This window comes from Harpegnathos saltator, unplaced genomic scaffold (assembly GCF_003227715.2).
Source record: "Harpegnathos saltator strain DR-91 unplaced genomic scaffold, Hsal_v8.6 scaffold188, whole genome shotgun sequence".
Classification (NCBI taxonomy): domain Eukaryota; kingdom Metazoa; phylum Arthropoda; class Insecta; order Hymenoptera; family Formicidae; genus Harpegnathos; species Harpegnathos saltator.
Window position 1 is genome coordinate 227,887 of NW_020229970.1, and position 27,231 is coordinate 255,117.

Sequence of the window (27,231 nt, forward strand, 5' to 3'; positions counted from 1 at the left end):
TAAGAGTTTTGCCGTAGGGGAGCAGCTCATAGTAGATAATCCCCACCAAACACACAGCAAAACCTTCCTGGCCGTCAATCCTGGCTTGGCCACCGTTTCCGCCGGCTCACCGCGATTCGACCACGACCGTTTTCGCTTGACGTTGTCGTAAGTGATCCACTTTACATCACCAGTGACCAACCGCTCAAGAAATGGGTCAATTTTGTTGCAATTCAGCAGCGATTCGCAGATGGAAATTCGGTCCATGAGGTTTTTTTGCGTTAACTCGTGTGGTACATGACAACTTATACCTGGGCGGCGTGACCGTCCTTGCTTGTAACGACCTTTAGACGAGCGGAGAAACAAGAGAAATAGGCGTAGCTCTCAAAAATCGGTTGAAACGGGCAAATAATTTCGATTTCTGGGCATAAACAATTGGTACTCTGTGTCGACTTTACGGTGTCTCCCGGACATTTTACAAGTTTAGGTCATCACAGGAGGATCGGATGTCACGGAGGATCGACGAATCTATTACCGAAGAACGCAAGAGACACAGGTGAATATTTTTATCCAGATTTCTCTGATTTTTCCGTCCCATCCCAGCAATTAGCTAACGCACTTTGAATCAAGTCGATTGATCAATTACTTTTTTCTCTATCTTTCCCGCAGATTTTAAGAAAGTACGAAAATGATATTTCGAGAAAAACGCATTTAAAGTTTGTGGTACAAAAAAATATCATTTATTGGAGACTTACCGCAATCTTATGCTAATCAGCTATACCAGGGCCATACTGCAAGCCTTCAGCTTCTTCATAAAACTCGTTTCGTTGCATTTGCTCCAGTCTACGAGCTGTGCGAGCTTCCTTGGTCGTGCTGCTTCGGCGCCGCTCCCCTCTCGTAACTCGTTGCGCATCATAATTATCAGCGAACATTTTGCATTGCTGGCCGATATTGATTTCTAATAACTGCATTGTTAATAAAATGGCAGTGTAGCCTTCATTAAAGATGCCAGTAGCCAAATATGCAGCGATTTGAACAATTTTAAAGCCCGAATTGAGGTGTTTGGGAGCGATACGCCACACAGTCGAATTGAAGAATTCATTGGAATTTTGTGTGTGCCCGCCTAAACATCTAGTCAAAAGATCTTCATTGGAAAGATCTTCATAGATCGAAGTAAGGTGTTTCTCAATATCTTTACCTCAAGGCTTTATAACTGGAGCAGGATGTTTATAGTTTACGAGTTGACCGGCGGCTTCAGCTTTGCGCCACTTGCACCAACTGTCGGCGCCTGCGGGGCAATTTCCATGTTTCGGCTTTTCATCGGTCGAGCAATAGTGGTAGAGTGTTGCCATTATGCTTTTTTTCATATCACCCACAGAATCTACATTTCGTCTTATGGTTAAACCGTAGTAAGTGGTTAATTTTTTTATGACGAGATCGGTCAATCTCCCCTTGCCGCCAAGCTTCTCCTTTTTTTTATATTTCAAAGCTGCGTCCCCATCCGCTTCTGAACGTGTCCGACGCACTCACTTTTTTTACGAGGCAATCTTCGCCATACGGATTCAAAGTCAAAATGGACTTATAAGTTTTTCTTTTTCTATGATTCTATAATAACGTAATGGATTCACAATAATATTATTAGTACCCGCTGTACTTAATTTTTTCGCTCTCGTCTAAATTATCACTTTCATTCTTGGAATGCTGTTTGCCACGAAATCTTCTTTTCGGCGGTTTCGAAATGCACTGCGAAGTACTTCTTGAGCCTTTTGGATACATATTTAAAACTGTCAAACGACTTTTGCTAAATAGAAACTCTTCACTCGTCGAGAATCAGAGCAAGACTGATCGTTGAAACTATAAACTATACACACGTACACACACATAGGCACGCATACACTCATACACCTACGTGACAATCTATAGGAATGTGTAATCAAATATCGTGCCGGCATATAGCACGTATCTGTATCGGTGAGCGCGCGGCCCACTCCGGCCGAGCGCTCGTATACTTGCGCGACGCTGACTCACCATGTATTCTATAACTTTTAAAATACTTTGAATTGGGCTCTGAAACTTTGGGAATATATTCTTGAATAGTTTAACTCTATCGATTAAGCAAAAAAAAATTCGAAAACCTTGACCCTATAAACCAGGTTCCCCCCTTAAAACAAAAGTTGTAATAGATTTTACATTTCAATCTTCTAATAATTGCGTTGGTACATTTTATAATTATATAATGGCAATCTATATTTTTAAAAGTTAATATTAAATGTGCTAACATTATTTATATATTTGACAGTTTATAATATCTTGGTACACCAAATATTTTTGTCTAAATCTTAATTCTATTTTTCAATGTTTTATTGTTTTTAATTTTATTTGCTTTCTTTGCTACATTTTTCATGTCTTGTATAACATATTTTCGCATTATCAGTTAGTGCAACTTTTTTATTTCATTACTTTTTTTAACCCCTTCCGTGGCAGAGCAAAATTCAGTAAAATGCATTGAAACCGTCCCAAGAAAATGACGGGGCGGATTTTTTCAATAATTTGTATACTTCAGTTTTTTTGGTCGCTGAAGCTGAATTTGAAGTCAAAATATAGAAATTCAAAATGGCGGATCGAATATGGCGACTAAAATATTTAGAAATGCTTAATATTATAAATAAAAGTAATTGGTCATTTCTCAAGTCACTAAATTAACGATTTTTATATAAAATCGCTCTTAACGCTCTTGCTGCTCGCTGCGAACTGACTCGTCCGCTGCTCGCTCTTCGTCGTACATCCTCTTTTTTTTGGTACTACCGAACACTCAGATTCCTTTAGGCGCTGCGGTCAAACGACGCCGAACGTCGCGCGAAATCCATTGATGACGCCGCTGTACAATGGGCCAGAAGTCCACTGTGGTTGGCCAAAATGCAATTTTTTGAACTTACATGAAATCAAACATTTGTGATATTATCTATTTATATACACTTTCCTACAGTAAATGTTGAAATATTGTTGCTTTATGTTAGTTGGTATTGCTTGTGGAAAGATTTGAATGTAAAAAACTGTGTTTGCAAATCTAAACGTTTTATGACTTTCGTACACCTTTTGCTATGAATCTTTCCTTATCAGATATTATATCAGTACATTTCTATTATTAAACTGAACAAATAAAGTTATTTTTATCAATATATGAAGTCATTCATGGTATATTGACTTTGTTTCGTCTGATAAAACTAATAATTTCAAATCTTATAGTACACTTCTTCAATTTCAAATGAAACTTTCCCTGAGCTTCCACTCTAAAATCAATCATATGATATGTCAAATTGCTTATAAGGATATGCACTATAACTTGAATAGGCGCCTTTTTGTCGATTTTTGATTACAACGCCAGAGAAAAATCATATTTGATACCGTAAGTCGTACTTACTTGAATACATAGTAAGCTAGAAGATCCTAAGAACTATCGAGAATTCGAGATTTTGTCAAATTTGTTTCCAAACTGATAAGAATAGTTTCAAAGTTGCCGATTTTGAATTCATTCATCGCGATGCGATGTCACGTCTCCAGATATCTTAACCCCTTCGCTGTGGACACCTAAATTGCACAACTGGACCCAAACTGCAGCATTAAGTAATAAGTCAAATGTGACAAAGAAATATGTACAAACGGTTTTCGAGGTCGCTGAATAAGAATCTGTTGTTAAAATTTCAAAATTCAAAATGGCTGATCCAATATGGCGGCCAAAACAATTAAAATCTATCTGATTGCTGTGAAACTCGGTATCTAGGCATTTTTCGGATCGCTGAATACGAATCTGTGATAGATTTAATTTTTTAGGCCGCCATATTGGATCCGTTACTTTGTATTTTGAAAGTTTGACACTGAATTCATACTCGTCGACACGAAAAACCCCTAGATACCGAGTTTCATAACAACACATAGATCTTCAATTTTGGCTGCCATATTAGAACCGCCATTTTGAATTTTGAAATTTTGACCACAGATTCGTATTCAGTGATCCGAAAAATGCCTAGATACCGAGTTTCACAGCAATCAGATAGATTTTAATTGTTTTGGCCGCCATATTGGATCAGCCATTTTGAATTTTGAAATTTTAACAATAGATTCTTATTCAGCGACCTCGAAAACCATCTGTACATATTTCTTTGTGATTGTTATGAAACTCAGTATCTAGGCATTTTTCGGATCGCTGAATACAAATCTGTGGTCAAAATTTCAAAATTCAAAATGGCGGTTCCAATATGGCGGCCAAAATAATAATAATAATAATGAATCTTCAATGTTGAATTAAAAATTTTTTACTTCAGCAAAGTCGAAATAATCGTCCGCCATATTGGATCCACCATTTTGAATTTGATTTTTGAATACGAATTTGAAATCAACGACGCTGAAAACCTACTAATACCAAATTTCAGCACATTTGGACCATTTTTAGTATTTTCATCCGCCATATTGGATCCATATTGGATTTTGAATTTCGAAATTTGGACATCAGAAATGGAATCAGCGATGCCGAAAACCTTATATAATTATGTAATTGCTAGATATTTACATGTGTTTAACAAGATATGAATTTTGGCCAGTGTCACCGGTCTCCTGGCCCACTGTGCGCTGCCCTGTTCTAACGACGCCGATCAATCCCTCCATCGGACGCTACGGTCTCTCCTCAGTTTCTCCCTCTCACCTTTTCTCATTCTGACACATCCCGTGTGTGAAAAAAAATTTACAATTTTCCGACATTTTAATTTAATTATAGTTTCTTTTATTAACAAATTATAAAAAACTAAGTTGAAATTCGTAATCAGCGACCCAAAAAATACTTGATAAAAATTCTACAATAGTTATTACACTTCGAATTCAATACAACACGGAAATGATCTAGACGCACCGGTGCGTCCGTGTCACGGAAGGGGTTAAAAAGATATTAAAAAGTGACATTTTTTGTACAAACTTGCATTAGTAATTTTTCCTGAATATTTCTTTCCACGCAATGAAATAGTTTCTGGGAAGTTAAAATATAACATCCAATAATATTATTTTCTTGGTCCTTATTTTTTTATAACATTTTTAAAAATCATTTTTGTGGAACATCCGATATATACTGCGGGAAAGTTGCTCAGTCGGATTTATACATCATAGTTTACTTTCCTTCGGGAATCACCTCGATGCCACTTTCCCTGGCCTGTTTTTTTGCTAAAATATAGTCCTGTAAAAACCCTATTCTCACCATAAATTCCGACTCTCAGTTCCCAGTAGAAGCGGAGATATCAACAGTACAAGTTGGAAAACTTCCCTCATCGATGGATAGGTCGAGATGGTCAATTTGGTGCTACCAAGATCACACGACCTTACTTCTCCATATTTTTATCTGTGGGGACTTTTGAAAGACACAGTGTATCTTCAACCGCCAACGACGTGACAGGATATGATGGATCGCATCAGAAATGTGTGCCGAGCGATTCCAGCAAACGTTTTTCTGAATCTCATCGAAAGTTTCGAAAAGCGAGTTCCAGTGTGCCGAGCTGTCGATGGCGGCGTTTTCGAACATCTATAATGAATGAGCCCCCCTCCCCCTCCACACACAAAATCGGTCCTTTTTAAGACCACTATGATGTACAAATCCGACCGAGCAACCTCCCCGCGATGTACATCGGATAATGCGAATGCCGACAGTATGTCAACTTTGAAGCTTCATATTTTGGGAATAGCTTACGCAAAGGACAAAAGTAGGTGGTGTTTTGAAAACGTCTCGACCAAGGCTACAAGAATATGCAATAAAAAATGGGGGGTTCCATTTTGGATTTTAAAGGTGACTTTTACGTGAGCTTCAAACGACAAATGACAATTCAAGGTCAAACCAAGGTCACCGTCAGATGTCCCCCTTTGAACCTTACAACTTTTGTTTGAAACATTTTTCGCGATCTAGCTTACCTGACGAAATATTTCCGATTGTCGATTAAAATGGACCATCCTGTATATTATTCCAGAACAATTTTGATAGTGGAAGATTAAAACGGATTAAACGAACTAAAAGCCCCCTACCGTTTTATGATTGTTTGCAATAATTATCGAGTTATTAATTATAGAAATCTAAGAAGCGAGCACGCGTCGAGATAGATGATTAGAGAAGTATTGCTGTCATTCGGGTAAGAGCGCAGCCCAATCGATTTAGCAACTGTTGCCGGCGAGGAGAAGAACAATTCAGCTATGCGCTAGTCTTATTTCGCCGTTTCTACGTTTTCTACGTCGCACTAGTTGCTAGATCGATGAGGTCGTACTGTAACCAGAGTGACTATAATACTCTTTCAATTATTCATCTGGGTGCGTTTACTCATCACATTTCTATAATTAATAACTAGATAATTATTGCGAATATCGCAAAGCAGTATGGGACTTTTATGTTCGCCTTAATCCGTTCTACGCTCCCACAAGTTCTGTCAAAATTGTTCTGTGACATCCTATGTAATATATTACATTTGATAATTAATTTATCTTAAGGTCTTCTATATTATGTAAAACAGTGCATAGTATTATTTAAAAAAATTCTAGGTGATTTTTTTATGAAAAGATATTTTTTTATTTTTTGTTATTGTAAGTCTTAGACTATATGAAGCAGCTGAGAATTCACTTTGCAATCTTCTCCTTAAATTATCGGAAGTGTCTAAAAAATTGTGCGAATTGTTACGCTAGATACCCTGTATATTTTAACTTATTTTGCACAATTGTTTAACCCGTACTCATATACTATTTATTAGATATAGATAGAAAAATAGCTTAATAAGTTTTGTCATTTTCACTACCATCTAAAGATATAATTTCATTATTGTCAGTAACAAATTTCGTATTATTTTCATTTTAATTATTTCGTCTCTGGTTTCGAAAAGGGCTGAAGGGAACCAGGTTGCACCCATGATAAACCTAATGGTCTATTCTTTTCTTCATTTTGCTAAATATGATAAATTTATCATATAACATTTATTCCATTTAAATTTATGTGTATATTGCAATATATATATAAATAATGATAAATCATTTACCTTTGGCTCATAAATCTCTTGCTTAATAGGGTCATGTACTTCATTTTCATATGGACTGAATGTAATATAATGTGGATCGTCCATGTTAGGTGGATTAAATACTTGATTCACGCTCTCTCTTACGCACATTTTTACACGTTCTCGGAAAGTCTCAAAATTTTGTTCTTGTCTGTAATAATGGCAATTAAACTACATATGAACAAATTGTATGTAATATTATAATGTTTTTACAATTTATTTACAATGCTTCAAATATAAAGCAATCATGCTTACAAGGCAGATGCTTCCTGATTCACTGGGATCATCTTCGTGTCTAAATTAACAAATATTTTTGTAATATATTGTAATAATTGCCATATCCTATTGTTTCTTTTCCATTCAGGAAATTCCCACGATGTACACAATTCTCCATTTTCAGGATTTATTAATGGATGGAAGACTTGAGTTTCAAATATAACTTTCTATAGCATATTAGGAAATATATATATAAAAATACAAGTACAATCAATTATTAGTAATCCAATATTCTTACAGGACAATCTCCAAGCGGAAAATTTGAAGGCAGTGTAATATTGAATCTAAATACTCCACCCTTGTAAATCCCTTGTCGAATGAAGTGTACACCAAACCAAACTATGACAAAATATACAAATATTATATAATAAAATTAATGCTGTCACTTTAATGGCATTAAAGCAAAACAGATAAGAACTTATGCATATATTTACATCGAGACCATTATACAAGTGGTAATCAGGATGAGCAAGACCTATAAAATAGGTTTACATCTATCAAAAACAGACTAAAACTTTAGTAAAAGTAGATATAATATATGAATGAAAAATAAAGAATGAAAGACATTCATCTGTCCTGAAGTCCTGTCCTGCTGTGAATTAGTTATTTGTTTTACTTTTAATGTATTAATATTACAAAATAAAAAATATATACACACATGTGTGTGATTATAATCATATACATATACAGGGTGTCCAAAACCACCTGTCCACCCCTTCTAAAATTTAGAAAAATAATTTTTTTGGGGAGCTGAAAAATTTTTATAGCTATTTGGGGTATGCTTTTTTGATTGGTGATATTATCAATTTCCGCGTCCGACCGGAAATGAGTTATCCAGATCGGAAGATCGTTTTTTTTAAATAGGACATGCATATTTTTTGCGCATTCCAATTCTACGCATAAAAAAAATGTAATTTTAGTTTAAAAAATTTTTTTCGAAAACGTCATTTTTGACCTCTAAATGACCTTTACATTTGAGCTTGGGCCCGGTCCACACCTCTTGTCGAGAAAATAATGTCAACTTACGTATTTTTCGATTTTCTGTTAGATAGTATTGTTATTTTCTCGACAATTCAGTCCCTAAAGTTTGAAAGGGGTTTCATGCGGACCGAACTCAAGCTCAAATGTAAAGGTGTCATTTAGAGATCAAAAATGACGTTTCGAAAATAATTTTTAAAACCAAAATTACATTTTTTATGTGTACAATTGGAATCCGCAATGAAAATATGCATGTTCCATTTAAAAAAATGATCTTCTGGTCTTGATAACTCACTTCCGGTCGGAGCCGGAAGTTGATATCACCGATCAAAAGAGCGTACCCGACATATTTATAAAAATTTTTCAGATCCCCAAAAAATTAATTTTCTACATTTTAGAAGGAGTGGACGGGTAATTTTGGTCACTCTGTATATAGGATGTCTGATGCAAGCTATACTAACACTATATGTATATAAAAGACATCAAACTTAGCAATAAATTTGTAACCAGTTTGCAGACTACATAAAATTTTGAGTTATTAATAATGGTAGATTGATCAATTAGCATACATAATATAATGAACTATCAATATGATCGTATAGGAAATGGCTGATTGTCTCTTAGCAAAGATTAGTACTGAAAGCTAGTGAAAAATGCAGGAGAAATACAAGTGACATAAACAATTGTAGCACCTAATATTGTAAATATGATGAAAGAAATCGTTGCAATTTGTGATATACTCAGAAACAAGCAAAATATTTTTTAACATGTTAGGCAATCTTTAGCTTATCTTTGTAAACTTTGTAACAGTCGGCAGTAAGTATATGGATATGTGTAGTTTAACTCATAACAATATGATTTTGTTTTGAATAAATATATTACTTTAAGACTATTATTTCTTATCTTTAATTTCACATCATATAAAGAACAATGTTTTATTGTCCCTTATCATTTCCCAGATTTTTCCTTATTTGAAAATATCCTGTATATATAAGTATATACTTGTATGATGTATATACATACATACATATATATATATACATACATACACACACGTACACACACATACATACCCGTACACACATACACATACACCATATACCATGCAAGATTGCAAATGCATTAAATATAACTCAATATGCAGAACTTTTGAAGATTACTTACAAGAAGAATTTAAAGCAGATGGTATTACATAAATTCCCTTTAAGTCTTGGGAACACAACATTTTGCTGAAAAATATATAAAATAAATATTTAAAGGATATAATTATATAGAATATTAATTTCCATATATGAAATTTACTATTCTGAAAGAATATTGTATTCTTGCAGGAAAATAGCATGTTGTTTACTGGTTTGTGGAACAATTGGCCTGTCTATCATTTTTACAGACATATTCAGTGGCGAATCTCCATTATTACTTAGAGGTACTAGTTTTCTGAAAGAGCCTTGTCTCTTAAAATTATTATCTGTACTATCCTCACTCTGAAATAATAGTGTGTTTGTAACATTAAAATTTATTAAAAATAAAAAATATATACAAGTTTATATATATCATCTCTATTTACATTATCAACTTTATACACACACACACACGCACACACACACACACACACACACACACACACACACACACACACATACATACATATAATTTAACTAGTATTATTTGATGTAGAATCATTATTGAGTATATACAAACATTACCTTAGACTTCGACATGATGAACGTTTGAAAGTAAAAGGTGCATAGATAATAAATATTAACGTACTTCTATGTCACAGATAAAAAGATCAAAAGATAAGCCATGTATGTCGATAACCTTTGAAAAATATAGAATCGAGTCATTTTGGTCTATATAATTTAGACTGATACATATATTGACAAGTTCTCTTTCGTAATTTGTTAGTTATTGCCACTGTGCTATATTAGCCTTCTCCAAGGATATTTGCGACTATATAATATTTATCCCCTTGTCCTCTTTTCGTTTTCACACTTTATCCGCTCGTCCCGTTTTCCTTTGCTTTTTCTCTCACCTGTTTACTTTTTAAATTTTCTTTTCTTCTTACTTTTATTGAATTTTTTTCTTCGAAAAAAATTGTAATTTCAAATTATGGTTACTTTCTACTAACAAGTGACACATGATAGGTTAAAATATTTTTTTTCTTTTATTCGTTATATAGCTCCGGACTGCATTCAGCAATGTTCATACGTCATTTCCCAGTAATATGAAGTAGAAAGAAAAACGGGGACAACGCGTACGCAGTCCCCGCGATAAAAAAATATGCGTAGCTACAAGAACCACATCCACGGAGACGACCAAGAGACTTTTGTAGGTTAAAATAGAAAGCAAAGAGAAACCTGAGAGCAGCCACCGTGTCGGTTATGGCAAGATGCTTTTCCGACGCGTCACCTGAGAAAATATATACACACTACGTTCGTCCTGACGGTAACGGCAAAGTGTGCACGGTTTTGGTTTATTCTTTTTTCTAGCTAGAACCAGAGAGAAACCTGAAAGCGGCCACCAGGCCAATTACACTGGGACCTTTGTCTATAGAAACAGAGAGAAGAAGGAGAGAAGTCACGGGCCGTTTTTAGCCGTGCCCAGTGTGAGGCGCCCTCTGCACAACCGTGCACATGGACTACGATGCCAATGTCCACGACTCTTTTCTTCAGAAAGAAGAATGAAAGCGGCCACCGGCCATATTTCGGGGGATACGGCTAGGCGCATTTTAAATACGCCATCTGACCAAAATGCGCCTAAACTATGTCCGCTAGGCGCACTTTCGCGGTGATAAAAGTAAAATGCGCCTAGGTTCGTGTCCGTACTACTTCCATGCAATGGATAGTAGATTAGAAAAAGACAGACGACAGACAATCGTTCCGTCTTTGTCTCACTACTGAGCGGCGCGCGGCAGTAAACACGAGGCGAGGTAGCGGCGATCTTATCGCTAAGCGAACATCTCTCCGCTTTTCTTTCATCTTTCATGCTCCAGAGACATCAAAAGACGCGGTAGCGTCTCGTGTCAAGGGAACGTGCGAAGCGAGGAATTATTTTTCACGTACGCGAGGTAGCACATGGGAGACTAGACGAGCGTCGACATATTATCTGTTTCTTTCCCGCTCGTCTAGCTTATTGACTGCGTGAGCCGCGAGATTTTTCTTGCTACTCCTATACCTCGTTCTTTCTCTCTCTCGCTCGTTCTTTCTCTCTCTCGAGAACTTGCTCGCTCTTCCTCTCTTCTCGTGTTCTTACGGCTTGATTAAATATATTAATTACATGACAATATATATATAAATAAATGACACATATATAGTGTATATGTATATAAAGAATATTTAGTATTAATGCACAAATAAAGAAGAGAGAATTATAATGAGAGACGAAAAGTTAATAGAAATCCACTCTTAGCCAATATATACATCTTTTAAAAATGATTTGTTATTAAAGTATATGACAGAATAATTTATTTATGCTAGTAAATTTAAATTAAAAATTAAATGAAATGTTATTTGTTTTGTAAAAGATATTCCATTGTTACATTTTTCTTTTCGTAGCAAAAATAAATTTAGTCTAGTAAAAAAAGAAATTAGTTTTATTATCATATTGTAAGATATCAGACCGCGGGAAAGTGTTAGTGTAGCCATCTGATGTAAGCAACATACCCGGCAATATTAGAAATAATAACCGCGCGACCTCTGTGAGGTATACGAGGGCGGTCCGATAAGTACTTAGCCTCACCGCCCGATGGCGCCACTATCGCAAGAGAAATTTACTATCGTGTAGTACATTCTCGTAGACGGCTACTGTCGAAATTTCAGCCGAATCGGACTCGTAGGTTTTGTTTTGACCGCGTGTGGAAGCGGGCGTGTCCGCGGATTTTAGAAAAATGGAAAAAGAGCAATATCGGTCGGTGATTCGATTCTTGTTTTTGGAAGGGAAATCGCGCAGCGAAATCAAAGAGCGCTTGGATGCTGTGTACGGTGACTCTTCTCCTTCGATGGCGACCGTCAAAAATTGGTTTAACGAGTTTCAACGTGGTCGCACGTCGGTTTTTGATGAGCCACGCCCAGGTGCCCCGAAAATGGCTACCACGGAGGATAACATGACAAAAATCCATGATCTCGTATTGGCAGACCGTCGATTGAAGGTGCGCGAGATAGCTGAGACAATAGGCATCTCAAAAGACCGCGCGGGTCATATCCTGCATGAAATTTTGGGCATGAGAAAGCTGTCGGCGCGATGGGTGCCGCGTTTGCTCACTCCGGACAACAAGCGCAACCGTGAGACCACTTCAGAGCAGTGTTTGACGCTGTTTAAGCGCAATCCGAAGGAGTTTCTGCGTCGTTTCGTGACCGTCGACGAAACATGGATCCACTGGTACACACCAGAGACCAAGGAACAGTCGAAACAGTGGACTTCACCCGGCGAACGTGAAGTCCGAAGAAGGCGAAGACTGTCCTATCGGCCGGAAAGGTGATGGCCACCGTTTTCTGGGATTCACAAGGTGTGATCTACATCGACTACCTGGAGAAGGGCAAAACGGTCACAGAGCTATACTATGCCGAATTATTGGGCCGATTCGACGCCGAATTGCAGAAAAAACGGCCTCCTTTGGCGAAGAAAAAAGTGCTCTTCCACTATGACAACGCACCGGCTCACACCTCCGCCCTCGCCACGGTCAAATTGGTCGAATTGGGCTACGAACTGCTGCCCCATCCACCGTATTCTCCAGATTTGGCCCCGTGCGACTTTTTTTTGTTTCCAAACTTGAAAAAGTCACTCGCCGGGCAGAAATTTGAGTCGAATGAGGAGGTCATCGCCGCCACGGAGGCCTACTTTGCAGACCTCGAGAAAACGTATTTTTCAGACGGGTTAAAGAAATTGGAGCATCGCTGGGTCAAGTGTATCGAGCTAAAAGGAGACTATGTTGAGAAATAAATCGCCACTTTTCCAAAATTTTCGTTTTTCTTTTGTAGGCTAAGTACTTATCAGACCACCCTCGTATATATATATTCCGAGACGAGAGTAGACGATGATTATTGGATTCAGCAGTATTTCAATATTCGAGCTCTTTAGCTTTTCGGCTTATAGCCTTATCTTTTCAATCGTGGTGCTCTTTCGGCTTTTGGCAATTATTGATTCGTTTCTGCCTTCGTCTTCTGCGCTCTTCGTTTATTGGAGTTTATATTGTAATCCGTGAGCTTCGAGGCTTTTGGGGTATTCAAAGTCTGTACTTCCGGACATTGGTCATCGCCAGGCAAGTGCCTAGGTATTCTATTGACGGACGTGGTTCTGACACGGCCTGAGGAGATTGCCGTGTCGTAGAATGTAACGAGGTACAGAAGAATAAATTTCTACGCACTATTGTTAATAAATCATTTTATCAGTCTCTCTTCCAAGCGGCAATCATTCTGACAAGTAAAAGTATCATTTTGATATACCAGGTATGTCGGTAATTACTTTCCGGTTTTTGTAACAGATGTCACTAGCCATAAGTATGCAATGTTATTTGATACATATGTAATTTTATTCTACTGACATTAACCTCAAAACTACACAAGTTTCGTTCCGCTAAAATAACAGCGTTATAGATTAATAATTTTTTGAAAATGTCGAGTTTTGTGCCTGAAAACGTGCATTTGCGGCACGCATTACTTTTCTTGTTTAATCAAAAGACAAAAGCCGCTGAAAGTCATCGTTTGCTGGTAGAGACTTACGGTGAGCCTGCTCCAACCATAAGAACATGTGAAACGTGGTTTTGACAATTCAAATGTGGTGATTTCAACGTTCAAGATAAAAAACGTCCTGGTAGGCCGAAAACGTTTGAAGATGCGGAATTGCAGGAGTTATTGGATGAAGACCCAACACAAACTCAAAAACAATTGGCAGAAAAGTTGAATGTGAGCCGAGTAGCAATTTGTGAACGATTACAAGCGATGGGAAAGATCCAAAAGATGGGAAGATGGGTGCCACATGAATTGAATGACAGGCAATTGGAAAATCGAAAAATCGTCAGTGAAATGCTGCTTCAAAGGTATGAAAGGAAGTCATTTCTGCATCGAATAGTAGGGTGATGAAAAATGGATTTATTTCGAAAAACCCAAGCGAAAAAATCATGGTTATCACCTGGCGAAGGCCCATCGACTGCAAGGCCAAATCGCTTTAGTCGCAAGATCATGCTCTGTGTCTGGTGGGACCAGGTTGGTGTCGTATATTATGAACTGTTGAAATCTGGAGAAACAGTTAATACTGATCGCTACCAACAACAAATGATCAATTTGAACTGTGCATTGATCGAAAAACGTCCACAATACGCTCAAAGACATGATAAGGTGATTTTGCAGCATGACAACGCGCCGTCTTATACAGCAAAACCAGTCAAAGAAGTGTTGAAATCACTTGGATGGGAAGTTTCATCGCACCCGCCGTACTCTCCAGACCTGGCTCCATCCGACTACCACCTTTTCGCATCGATGGGGCACGCGCTTGCAGAACAGTACTTCGCCGATTTCGAAGAAGTTAAAAAATGGCTCGATGAATGGTTTAGCTCAAAGGAGAAACAGTTCTTCTGGAATGGCATCCATAAATTGCCTGAGAGATGGGCAAAATGTATAGAATCAAATGGCCAATACTTTGAGTAAATATATTTTAACTATTCATTGTAAATAACGTGTTTTCTTTAGCGAAAAAACCGGAAAGGAATTACCGACACACCTGGTAAATAAGAGATCTAATAACAGCTACGTATATCCTACACATATTTCAATTACGACTTTGTTATTTAATTTTACGAATAGATAACGTGCATATTGTTGCTCAACGGAAACCGCGAGAAAATGGTGATCTCCGTCAAAAAATAAATGCAAACTTTTTAATAAAATAATAATTTTTTTACGTAAGTGTTTGTTTTTATAGTATAACCTGTTGAATTTTATTAATTATTAATTCAGCATGTTACAGTATTATATATAGTATTATATATATAATATAAAAAATATATTTTAATATAAAAATTAATGTAATATTAATTGTTTGCATTTGCAAGAAATATGGATAGATGGATAAATAGATAGATAGATAGATAAATAGATATAGAGATAGATATAGATGGATAAATAGATAGACAGATAGATAGATAGATAGATAAATAGATAGATGGATAGATAGATATAGAGAAATAGATAGATAGATAGTTAGATAGTATAGAAAAAAAGATAAATAGAAATATAATTATCATTATTATTATTATTAATGTTTTCAGTTTCAAGAGAACATTCGCTTAAACATAAGTCTTACTTAGGTCCAGTTACGAGTGTTAACACTCGTAAAGTCAGCCGAATTTTAAACATCTCGTAGAAACAAGTGCTTCAACTCATCAATATAAATGTAGAGGAAAGTAACCGAAACAGCCAAAAACCTCCTACAGAAAGGAAGAGATTTGAGCAGAAATTCATATTCAGTAGCTTCGAGACATTAAGTCAATTAGACATTCCATGTTAATGTAAGTTGCATATTAAATAATAATCATTCATTGTTAATCTCTTCTCTGCTTCGCATTTATTTTCGAGCTTTTTGCATTATGTTTCAAATCAGCATGTTAATCTTTGACTTGTGAAAGGAATTGTTCAATTAACAATTGAAACTTAAAGAATGTAATGAAAGGCCATATATCATTGATAATTGATATGAGCAATTTCAATCGGTTCAATCGAAGAGCGTTCCATTGTGTAGGTTACAATTGGTTATATAGATGATATTTATAATCGTAACATCGTGAAAGATGCCGATGATTGAAAAACGCTAAGATTTAGTTTCATAATTTATTTTAACCGGAGTTTAAGACTTATTGAGACAAACTTGCATAGTCATATTGTTCATATGCTTAACTGAAGTAGAACAAATAATTATATAAAAGTGAAGATGATGTCAAAATTAAGTTAAAATAATTTTGACGTTATCTTGACCTTTGATGATTATTTGTTCTAGAGAAGGAAACAGATTAATTAAATGAAAAATATGTCTAATATAAAAGGCACGCTTGTACGGATTATGATTGGTTGATTTCCTTGTGCATATCAATGATGCGATTATGTAATTTTGTTGAGATAGGCTTTTAAAGAGTTGTCTTATTGAACCCGACAAAAAATACGTATATTTCGTTAATTTTTTTTGCGGAAGCGAAAAAGATCACATGATTAAAAGATTACGGGTTTTGAGAGTTTGCTTAATGATGTTTGAAGAATATATATACATTTTTCTACAAGTATGTAAGTTTAAAAATATATAAAATATTGCAGTAAAAGCAAAGAGGTTGCAAATAGACGATTCCAAGGAATTTCTAAATGTGTGTGATTTAATTTTACACAATTATTTAAAGTAGTTTTTATTTTCTATAAGTATAGCTATCGTCTGAACTACAATCGGAACACAAATAATAAAATGGTAGCATTTAGAACAAAAATCGTCTATTTCTGGTCTCTCGGTAAAGTTTAATAAAAAATATTAATTATTAATGAATTTGGTTAATTGTAGTTAAAACGGTAAAGAGAAGTCTATTTTATAATGCTGCCAAGTTGCAAGTCGATTGGTCAAATAGTTATTGAGATATCGTGCGCACCGTGGAACCTCCTTGCTTTCACTGCAATATTTTTCATATTTTTAATCTTATATGTAGAAATTTATATACATTCTTTACAAACATCACATTAGAGAAACCCTCAAAACAAAAATCCTGTAATCTTAAAGAAACAGGATATTAATCTAAAAAATAGAAACGATCAGAAATAACCGTTCGGTACTTCTAATATTAACGAATTATATTCCGGTTAAAATAATATAAATCGTATAATATATTCCGGTTAATATAATATAAGTCGTATAATATATTCCGGTTAATATAAGTCGTGAAACTGGACCTAAGTAAGATTTACGTTTAAGCGAATGTTCTCTTGAAACTGAAAACATTAGTAATAATAATAATGATAATTATATTTCTATTTATCTTTTTTTCTATACTATCTAACTATCTATCTATCTATTTTTCTATATCTATCTATCCATCTATCTATCTATCTATCTATCTATCTATCTGTCTATCTATTTACCCATCTATATCTATCTCTATCTATCTATCTATCTATTTATCCATCTATCTTTTTTCTTCCTATGTATCATTGCAACCTATCCTGTTCTATCCATATTTCTTGCAAATGCAAACAATTAATATTACATTAATTTTTATATTAAAATATATTTTTTATACTATAACATGCTAAATTAATAATTAATAAAATTCAACAGGTTATACTATAAAAACAAATATTTACGTAAAAAAATTATTATATTATTAAAAAGTTTGCATTTATTTTTTGACGGAGATCACCATTTTCTCGCGGTTTCTGTTGAGCAACAATATGCACGTTATCTATTCGTAAAATTAAATAATAAAGTCGTAATTGAAATATGATAATAAAACTAATTTCTTTTTTTACTAGACTAAATTTATTTTTGCTACGAAAAGAAAAATGTAACAATGGAATATCTTTTACAAAACAAATAACATTTCATTTAATTTTTAATTTAAATTTATTAGCATAAATAAATTATTCTGTCATATACTTTAATAACAAATCATTTTTAAAAGATGTATATATTGGCTAAGAGTGGATTTCTATTAACTTTTCGTCTCTCATTATAATTCTCTCTTCTTTATTTGTGCATTAATACTAAATATTCTTTATATACATATACACTATATATGTGTCATTTATTTATATATATATTGTCATGTAATTAATATATTTAATCAAGCCGTAAGAACACGAGAAGAGAGGAAGAGCGAGCAAGTTCTCGAGAGAGAGAAAGAACGAGCGAGAGAGAGAAAGAACGAGGTATAGGAGTAGCGAGAAAAATCTCGCGGCTCACGCAGTCAATAAGCTAGACGAGCGGGAAAGAAACAGATAATATGTCGACGCTCGTCTAGTCTCCCATGTGCTACCTCGCGTACGTGAAAAATAATTCCTCGCTTCGCACGTTCCCTTGACACGAGACGCTACCGCGTCTTTTGATGTCTCTGGAGCATGAAAGATGAAAGAAAAGCGGAGAGATGTTCGCTTAGCGATAAGATCGCCGCTACCTCGCCTCGTGTTTACTGCCGCGCGCCGCTCAGTAGTGAGACAAAGACGGAACGATTGTCTGTCGTCTGTCTTTTTCTAATCTACTATCCATTGCATGGAAGTAGTACGGACACGAACCTAGGCGCATTTTACTTTTATCACCGCGAAAGTGCGCCTAGCGGACATAGTTTAGGCGCATTTTGGTCAGATGGCGTATTTAAAATGCGCCTAGCCGTATCCCCCGACGGCCGGTGGCCGCTCTCATTCTTCTCTCTGCTTTTCTGATTTCCTCCACCACGCATAGCCGGCTCAGGCCTGATCTACAATACGTGTCGTAAGTTGTAAGCTGTAAGAATTGGCGAATCACAGTCGATTATTACAAAAATAATCAGCTATAATTGGTCAGTTCTTACGGCTTACAGCTTACAACACCTATTGTAGACCAGGCCTCAATCTATCCGTGTGGGCCATGCGCTCGGTAATCGTCGGAGCGCCAAGCGACAGAGAAATATCATTCCCTCCTTCTCGCTCTCGTGTTCGCTCAGCAACGCGAGCGAGAATATCTTTTCCTCTTTCTCGTTCTCGTTCTCGCTTAGCGACGCAAGCGAGGCTAATTCTTTTTGGCCCATAATCTGACAAGAGCTGCTGCCAAACTTATCACTGATATTGACGAGCTTTGGCAGAAATGTAATATAGGTCCAGCAAAATCTACTGTTAACCGGAGACGATGCAACACTCAAGTATTTGGAAGAAATTACAAATTGAAATTTCACGATTTTAAATATGCTCCATTATTTTAACATTTGTAGCGCTATTTCCAAATGACGGTGTACTGCAGCAGAGTGGGCGCGGTGCTAGTACTCGCCAGATTGCGTGTTCGCGCCTAGTTGTGTCTTGATACTTCTTTTTAATTTATGTTCTTTTTACTTTTACGAATAAAAATATATATGTTACAGAAGAATGGGAAGATAAATTCATTATACAAACCTTTTCTATGTTTTATGAAGGATAATGGACACACAATTCAAAAAGAGGTATATATTATATATAATTAGTATTTATTGCATATATTTTTTAATTAATACATTTGTATGTATATATATAAAATTTATATATACATGTAATGTTATATAAAGATACGTAATATACAGGGTTTGTCAAAAGTGTGGAAACCCTCAAATAATTTTTGTAAAAATGAAAATATCAAAAAACGGTAAACACGTATTTTGATGTTTCAAAAAAGCTACCCTATGACATAGATACCGATCATTCCCCACCCCCTGGTACTCGGGGATAAAAAGGGGGTTGAAAATTTTTAATTGGACTAAGGATCGAGTGGGGGCTCATTTGAAAGGTCCTTTTATAACAAACACACTCTTAATATTTTAAGTCGCTACGAGCCCCCCCCATTAAAAATAGCGGCCGTTCAAATTTCGAAATTTCATGCACTTACTAGGAGACCCTCAGACCTGTTAATAAAGGATTTTGATGGCTCTCGAATATATTGTAGAGGGACCTCCCCTGTGAATGAGTGTCAAAGGGTTTTCCTCAATGGTCCTTAGTTTCGGAGAAAAAAATTTTGAAGTTCCACGCGCCGTAGAATATTCGGTACGTAGCAGCAACTTTCGAGTCAGCGGACGTGGCGCAGCGACTGCTGCTGCGGCTAGTACGCTGTAGGACCTAAGTTCGGTTCTGATTATTCTTTTTTTTATCAATTAGCAAGAAATGTTCACAGCATATATCGTGATATTCGTAATAAGTAAGAACTGTGTTATGATTATGTAGTATTTAATATGTAGGTCAATTGTAGGATAGAAAACTGAAATGCGAAGAATTGGAGACAAATGGTATTTTATTATTGTATGCAAATATAGTTATAGTAATATTAAATAATTCTTACATCACAGATTCTTCTGTATGAAATGAACAATTTTCAGGGTGATACTTATCATACAAACAGGAAAAACATAAATTCACAGAGCACCATGCACATCGTATAAAAGCATTTTCCTTACAGGCTAGTTGTTTTAAAAGCGAGACCGGAAAACATAAATCATTAACATTCGCAAATATATTTCTTTCTGCATACATTGTGATAAATAAGAACATATTCGTAATAAACAAGAACAGTGATATTATTCATACTTCACTTATAAATCCCATTTTATAGTATCGCAGTCGATTTTAAATATTATTTGTTTTGTATCCAATGTGTTAAGCATTGCTTTGCTCTACACTCCAATATTTTGATGGAGACAGTATAGCAGAGGATTCAACGTGTTTGAATTTGGCCATTGGTTTCTCGTTCGCATTCGACCCGAAGCCTAACAAAAAATCCTTTGTCAAAAGACCGTGGTACCTGATTTAAAAAAGAGTGGGGACGTCGGCTCCTCCGATAGTAAGAAGCAGCAGCCTCGTTCACTTTTACTCGTTCAGGGCTCTTTTTTTTTTTTGATAAACCAGGGGGAAATCCCTACTGGATACCCTCGGGCCTTGTGGGAGACCCGAGGGTTATGTGGGGCTTGCACCCATTAAAACCCCCTGGTGGTACCTTCCCTACCCTCTGGCGTGTTTTGGTGGGTCGACTCCGGCGGCAACAGGAACGAGTTCCCTATTCCTTCCGCGACCGCCACGCCAATGGCCTAAGGCCCCCATCTTGAGGTGCCCACACACGACAGGGCCCAAGAGGGGGGGGAGAGAGGGGAGATGAGCGTCTTACGTCCCAAAAGGGCGCTGCTCCTTCTCGACCACTGCTCCACCCCCCTCCTCCCGGCACGGGAACGGGGAGTCACGATGTTAAATGACTCATTAAAACCCAGATCCCGCGCCAGAGTTCGGGCCCTATCGGAGCGCGTGTGGGCACCTGGATCGAGCGTCGTCCCCCTCTATTAATTAGAGGGCCGCCCAACCCCAGCCGGCCGATGCTGCAGGCCGGCGGAAGAGGGGAAGGTACCACCCCCTCTCCCATCTCCACCTCCGGTGTTTGAGGTGAAGACCGGGACAGGTCGGACCCACATCCGGACCTGCCCCTATTCATCCACCGCCCGCTTCCCTCGGCTGAAGGAAGACAGGTCGGTGGATGCTTCGCCCCAGTCCTAAGACCAGAGCGAAGGGTCCTACTAGACCCGGTCGCGCAGCCTTACCAATCCCCTTACTGCGGCAGGGGAGGGAGGCGTCATCTCCACCAGAGACGGCGCACAACACCCTCCCCCCGCCGATCGGGTTAACCGGCGACCGCCCAGGCAGTTACCTGCCCCGCCGATACCAAACTCGGCGGTATCCTCGTTGGCGGGCGTGTTTCCACGCCCGACCCCGATGCCTTTCAGCATCAGAATACCCCCCCTAAGTGGCGGGCGTGGAAACACGCCCGCTCCCCACGGGTCCCACGTTGGGGGGACGGCCGCGACGGCGCCCCATGCGCCCACCGCCCCCCTTGGAGGAGGAGGCCAGCCAGCATGCCGGACTCAATATCCGGTGGCCGGCCTCCCGTCCAGCATCCTGACACACAGCACAGCATGGTGCCGATACGCATGCTTGTGCTGTGTGTCCACCCCGGCCACACCTGTAACACAGCCCGCTTCGATCTTTCGAAGCGGTGCACGTGGCCCTGGTGTGGCCGGGGCTCCAACATCTATAACACTGGGGCAGCCGAGCCATCAGCAGAAATACGCTGACGACCGACCACTCCAGTGGTTACACTTCCCCTCTTGGCGGCTCTCACCGCCGCCACTAAAGGGAGTCTCGCCCAGGCGACCCCCCGGCCCCTCGCGCCCCAGCGCAGGGGACCGAAGTTGATCGCCTCGATTGGGCACTCCGCAAGTGTCCTTTTCACTTCCTCGGGGAGGCCGCCTCGTTAAACCCAACGAGGCGGACCTCCCCCTTCTGAACCGGCCTGTTGACGACAGCCTCCGGTATCACCTCCCTCAACTTCCCGGCCAGCCATTCGGCCTTCTTCCCCTCGGAATCCGGATTCGGGAGGCGGACGATCATTGCCCCATCGGCACTCCTTCCCACGTCCACCCTCCTGATATCCATTTCCCTGAGGGAAATTCTCTCCGTCGCCTTCCGGAGGGCCTCCGCATAGGAGGCCCTCTGCGCAAGGCGGAAAGTAACCGCCGCCGTCCTCGGCAGCCTCGGCCACCTCCCTTTCCCCGAGGATGGGGAGGGGTTGGGGGGGCCGAGGGACCCCGAACCCTCCAACCCCTTCCCCCCTCCCCTCACTCCTTCCCTCCATAAGTCGGGTGGGTTGGTTGGAAGTGGGGACCTCGCCCAATCTTCCCTCCCCCCACCCTAGTCTCCTTTTCTTTTTCTTACCCTCCCTATAGCGTCGGTGGGTTGATCGGAGGAGGCCTCAGCCGACCTCCTCTCCTCCCCCCCGCGCTTCCCTCCTTTCGACTGAGGCAGGCGTCGGGTCAACGGAGCCCGATCAGTGCCTACCTCAGTCGTCTCTACTTCCTTCTTCCTTTTTCCTTCCTATGATCTACCGTGGCCCACTCCCCGGTTTCCCGAGGGGCCACGGCGATCATCCTATCCCCTCCTAAGACCTGAGAGGAAGACCTCTCCGTCTGTGTTCCTATCTCCCTTCTCATCCACTCTCTCGTCTCAGAAACTCCCCATTCCGTCTGGGACTCCGAAGACGAGAGAGGTCTCTTCCTCTCCGCCGTCTGTGTGGACGACGTCCTCACAGAGGGCTTCATCCTCTCCTTCCTACACTCATCCAATTGGATGAGTGTAAGTATTAGATCTTCCCTCGCAGCTTTTAAAGCTGCCTGTCCAATCTCTTTTCCTTTGAGGAGCTTCTCCCTCTCGCGAGCGTCGTCATCCATTTTAGTGGCTAGCTCTCGGCTCCATTCCTTACTTCCCCTCAACTGGCTTTATAATAACCTCACTTCTTCCTTTGAGGCTTTAAGCGCGGCCTCCGCCGCTTCCTTCTCCTTGATGCGCTTGTGCAAATCCTGTCCCAGCGCCTTCAATTCTACTTTGAGTTTTACTCCGTCGTTCTGACACATGCTGCCTTTCTTTAAGAAGGCCCATATAAACTTCTTCGTATACTTCTTGAAGTCCCACCATTTTTCCTCCGCTACAGTATACCAGCTATCGTCTTCTTCTTCCTCCTCTCCTTTAAGCAAGGTCATAAAATATCCCGAAATGTCTTCCATGTCTTTCTCCCACTCTAATCCATTCTCTTCAGAGAAGCTGGAGGCTGGCATGAGCTCCGTGTTTTCCTCTTCAGCAACCGTGGAGGATATCGACACGTCCGTATCCGGATTAGGTGCCGACGACGGCCCTTCCATCGATCCTTCCCCCTCCTTCCTCCTCTTCTTTCCTTTTTGCTTTTTCAGTAAATCTGCCATTGGTTTTTAAACCCACCACTCCTGGCGGCTCGACCGGCCGGGCATGCCCGCGCCACGACGGAGAAACTCCGTGGTGTCCCCGAGTTCCCCCGGGGAACCGGTCTATGTCTCGGGGAAAGGAGACATCCCGGGCACTGGACTCCCACCCCCTACTCCCGCCCCACCCCCCATTACTGGGAGGTGAGCCGGTTTCGGAGGTCCCTCGTCTCCGACACCGAGGGCACCGCCAGGAGCGCCGCCACGCGGGGGGCCCCGTGGAAGGAGTAAGGTCACCGTCGTCGCGACCCGACGGGACCCCTCCCCCACGGCGGCCAGCAATGCTCCACCGCCCGAGGGATGGGTTTAGGGATGACGCGATCCCCATCCCCCGGGCTCACCCCGGGGGGCCCCAGCCCCGACCTCGGAATACGTCCGAGCGGCCCGGAGCCCCCCCCGCCACCCCGGGTACCGTGAGGGTCCCAAACCTCACGGTGTGCAGACCTAGGTGTGGCCCGTCCCTCAGGGCTGCCGGAGCACCGGCGTGCAATGCCCTGAGGGACGGAACCTCCCACTGGGTGGAGTCCTGACCCTCCGACTGCCGGAGCACCGGCGTGCAATGTCGGAGGATCGGTGTCCCCACTCATCTTCCCTAAAAATGGTCGAGGGTGGCCGACTGACCACCCCGCCATATCTACCCTGGGTGCTCTTAGTCCAGTCCCTCAGTGCAGACCACTCCGGCATGGTAGGACCTGTCAGGGGCCGAAGCCCCCGCCGGCACAGCTCTGCACATCACTGGGACCTTCAAGCCTCCCCACCACGACAAGATGGCACCCGCGGAGAGGAAAAAAGACTCTTTCTGGTCCCCTTCCCCACCCAATGTCCAGTAACCTGGCACAGTCGTCGGCCATCCACTCCGAAAGGGGCCCCAATGCCCGGCGGCTTTTGCCTGACGGATCAGGTCGCCCGCCACCTGCGGGTTCCCCGTTGCCGACTATCTCCAGCCGTCGAGCACCAGGGTGCTCCATTTCGGACGGATAACCTCCGACTGTGTGCTCCAGATTTCCCGGACACCGGGTGTTGTGCCCTTGATTGCATGCTAAATGGTGAGTGGTGAACCTCATCCATCTCGCCCGCAATCCAGGCACCGTAATTGTCATGTCATTTTTGGCATGCGCTGGTCGAATTGCTTCCGGTGGCAGTATCGTGTGTCCGCATGCACCCTTTTCAGGGCCGGTCGAGGCGCATGGGACGCTAGCTGCGGGAGTCTCCCAGCCCTGCAGTAGTGCATACAGGAGGTTTCGTCACCGTCGTCGGCGCCACATTGCCGCCCCACACACGCCGGGCCAGCAGAGGCCAGACAGCCTGACCTGCAGGGTCGGCCGCCCTACCTCCGCCCGCCCAGCCCACGCGGGGCGACGCAGCGGCACCGTCTCTAACGGCGGCATACCTCCACGACCCATATGCCCGTAACAGCCGGCCAGCTCCTTTCCATGGGAGTAAGACTGGGACACCGATGAGTGCATCCCCCAAGTTTCCTCAAGGGATACCCACCCGGCACCCAGAAAAACCCCCCTTCAGAGGCGACCTAAGCAGGTTTATTTGTCACGCTTATCCTCTCCGGCACTGTGACGAAGGTGGCCCCATCCACCGCCGTCACAGCCCCAACCCATCGAGGATAGGCGGCGTCTCCAGCCCTCTCCGGTCCCCAACCCCCACACGCACATTCATTCTGGATGGCTAGCCATCCTACAGCCAGGAGGAGCCCGCCCCGTCTCCCGAGAGCACCCCCGCCCCCGCCGCCGAACGAGCCCCCCAGGCGCCGCGGGACTTCGGCCTAACGGATCAGTGAGTGCAAGCTCACCGTTGCCGACTATCCTCTGCCCCCCGGCACCCAAAAGACTCCCACCGACGACAGAACCGGGACCCGCGAGGTCCGCCACGCGCTCCACCGGGTGTTGCCATTCGGCAGCGCTCATGTAGAGGAATTAGACTTCATGAACTCTGTGGACTTCATACGCTCGGCTGTCTCACTAGACTAACGAGGCCGCCTCCCCGGTTTTGTTCTTTGAAGTTCTTCCTTCCTCGTCGGTGGACTGGGAAACCAGTCTCACGAGTCCGAGCACCCGACCGGTTTGTTCACGAAGTTGCCTCTCCGGTTTGGTCGCCCCGAGGCTTGGCGAGTCCTAAACATCGCCCCGGAACTAACGAGTCCAAACGCCCGACCGGTTTTAATCGGAGTTTTCCTCTCCGGTTTGGTTGCTATGCTGCTACCGAGCCCAAACTCCCGGGTTTTTACTTTGGGTTTTCCTTCCCCTCGTTTGGTGTCTGTTAAACAGACTAACAGGCCCAATCGCCCTGGTTTATTATTCGGGGTTCTTCCTCCCCTAGTATCGGCTGCCTGAACTGCCAGACTCACGAGCCCGAACGCCCGGTTATTGTCAGATTTGCTCTCTGTTGTGGTTGCCCGAAGGCTGTCGAGCCCACACGCCCGGGTTTTTACGTTGGGTTTCCTTCCCCTTGTTCGGTTAGCTGTCTTCTCCAGCGTAACGAGCCTGATCGCCCGGATTTAGCATTGGGGTTGTTTCTCCCCTAATAATAGATTGCTTGCCCGCGAAGTCAAGCTCTCGAGCTCTCGCCCGGGTTTGATATCGGAGTTTCTAATCTCCGGAATAGGTTGCACAAGGCTAACGAGCCCACTAGCCCGGGTTTTTACAGTGGGTGTCCTTCCCCTCGTCGGGTTGTTTGGCAACCTCCCAAACTAACGAGTCCGATACCCGGGTTTTCGTGGGTTTTCCATCCCTCGGTTTTTACATTGGGTTTTCCTTCCCCTTGTTCGGATGTCTTGGAAAAATATACTCACGAGCCCGATCACCCGGGTTTATTAGTCAGGGTTCTTCCTTCCCTCTAGTTCAGGTGTCTGGACCGCCAGACTCGCGAGCCTGAACGCCCGGTTTGGTTCGTAGTTTTCTCTCCGTTTCGGATGTCTGGACCGCCAGACTCACGAGCCCGAACGCCCGGTTTGTGCGGAGTTTTCTCTCCGGTGCTGATGCCCTAAGCTAACGAGCCGCACGCCCGGGTTTATTAGTCAGGGTTCTTTATTCCCTCTAGTTCAGATGTCTGGACAGCCAGACTCACGAGCCCGAACGCCCGGTTTGTGCGGAGTTTTCTCTCCGGTGCAGATGCCTTCAGGCTAACGAGCTGCACACCCGGGTATGGTATTGGGATTCTTCCTCTCCTAGCAATAGGTTGCTTGCCCACGTAGTCAAGCTCTCGAGCCCTCGCCCGGGTTTGATAACGGAGTTTCCAATCTCCGGAATAGGTTGCTCAAGGTTGACGAGCCCTCTATCCCGGGTTTTTGCAGTGGGTTTTCCTTCCCCTCGTCGGGTTGTCTGGAAACCTCCCAGACTAACGAGTCCGATACCCGGGTTTTTACAATGGGTTTTCCGTCCCCTCGTTGGGTGCCTAGAGAATAGGCTA

General features: G+C 41.5%; 1 protein-coding gene across 3 annotated transcripts; it reads right to left on the reverse strand.

The window, feature by feature from the left end:
• Positions 1-2,350: 2,350 nt before the first annotated feature.
• LOC105181139 (protein crossbronx homolog) lies at positions 2,351-10,845 on the reverse strand. 3 transcript variants are annotated; one of them, XR_003112744.1, is made up of 9 exons: positions 10,010-10,647; positions 9,606-9,787; positions 9,468-9,532; positions 7,564-7,664; positions 7,305-7,492; positions 7,032-7,200; positions 4,547-4,689; positions 3,401-3,591; positions 2,351-2,910 (listed from the first exon to the last, which is right to left on the reverse strand). XR_003112744.1 is itself a non-coding variant. In XM_025297761.1 (8 exons), exons 2-8 carry the CDS (start codon positions 10,022-10,024, stop codon positions 2,815-2,817), a joined length of 816 nt encoding a protein of 271 aa, XP_025153546.1. In that variant the 5' UTR covers positions 10,025-10,124; positions 10,664-10,845; the 3' UTR covers positions 2,759-2,814. The 3 variants fall into 3 exon arrangements, 2 of the variants coding, with proteins under 2 accessions (XP_025153546.1, XP_011136020.1); XM_025297761.1 differs by lacking the exons at positions 3,401-3,591; positions 4,547-4,689 and adding an exon at positions 10,664-10,845 and having other exon boundaries at positions 2,759-2,910; positions 10,010-10,124; XM_011137718.3 differs by lacking the exons at positions 2,351-2,910; positions 3,401-3,591; positions 4,547-4,689 and adding an exon at positions 6,569-6,940 and having other exon boundaries at positions 10,010-10,644.
• Positions 10,846-27,231: the final 16,386 nt, after the last annotated feature.

Bases quoted from the DNA above. Each gene is read 5' to 3' on its own strand.
- LOC105181139 (XM_025297761.1), bottom strand. The intron at 7,493-7,563 runs GTAAGAATATTG...AATATGCTATAG, and splicing joins TTCCGCTTGGAGATTGTCCT to AAAGTTATATTTGAAACTCA. The intron at 7,201-7,304 runs GTAAGCATGATT...CCATTATTACAG, and splicing joins AATCAGGAAGCATCTGCCTT to ACAAGAACAAAATTTTGAGA.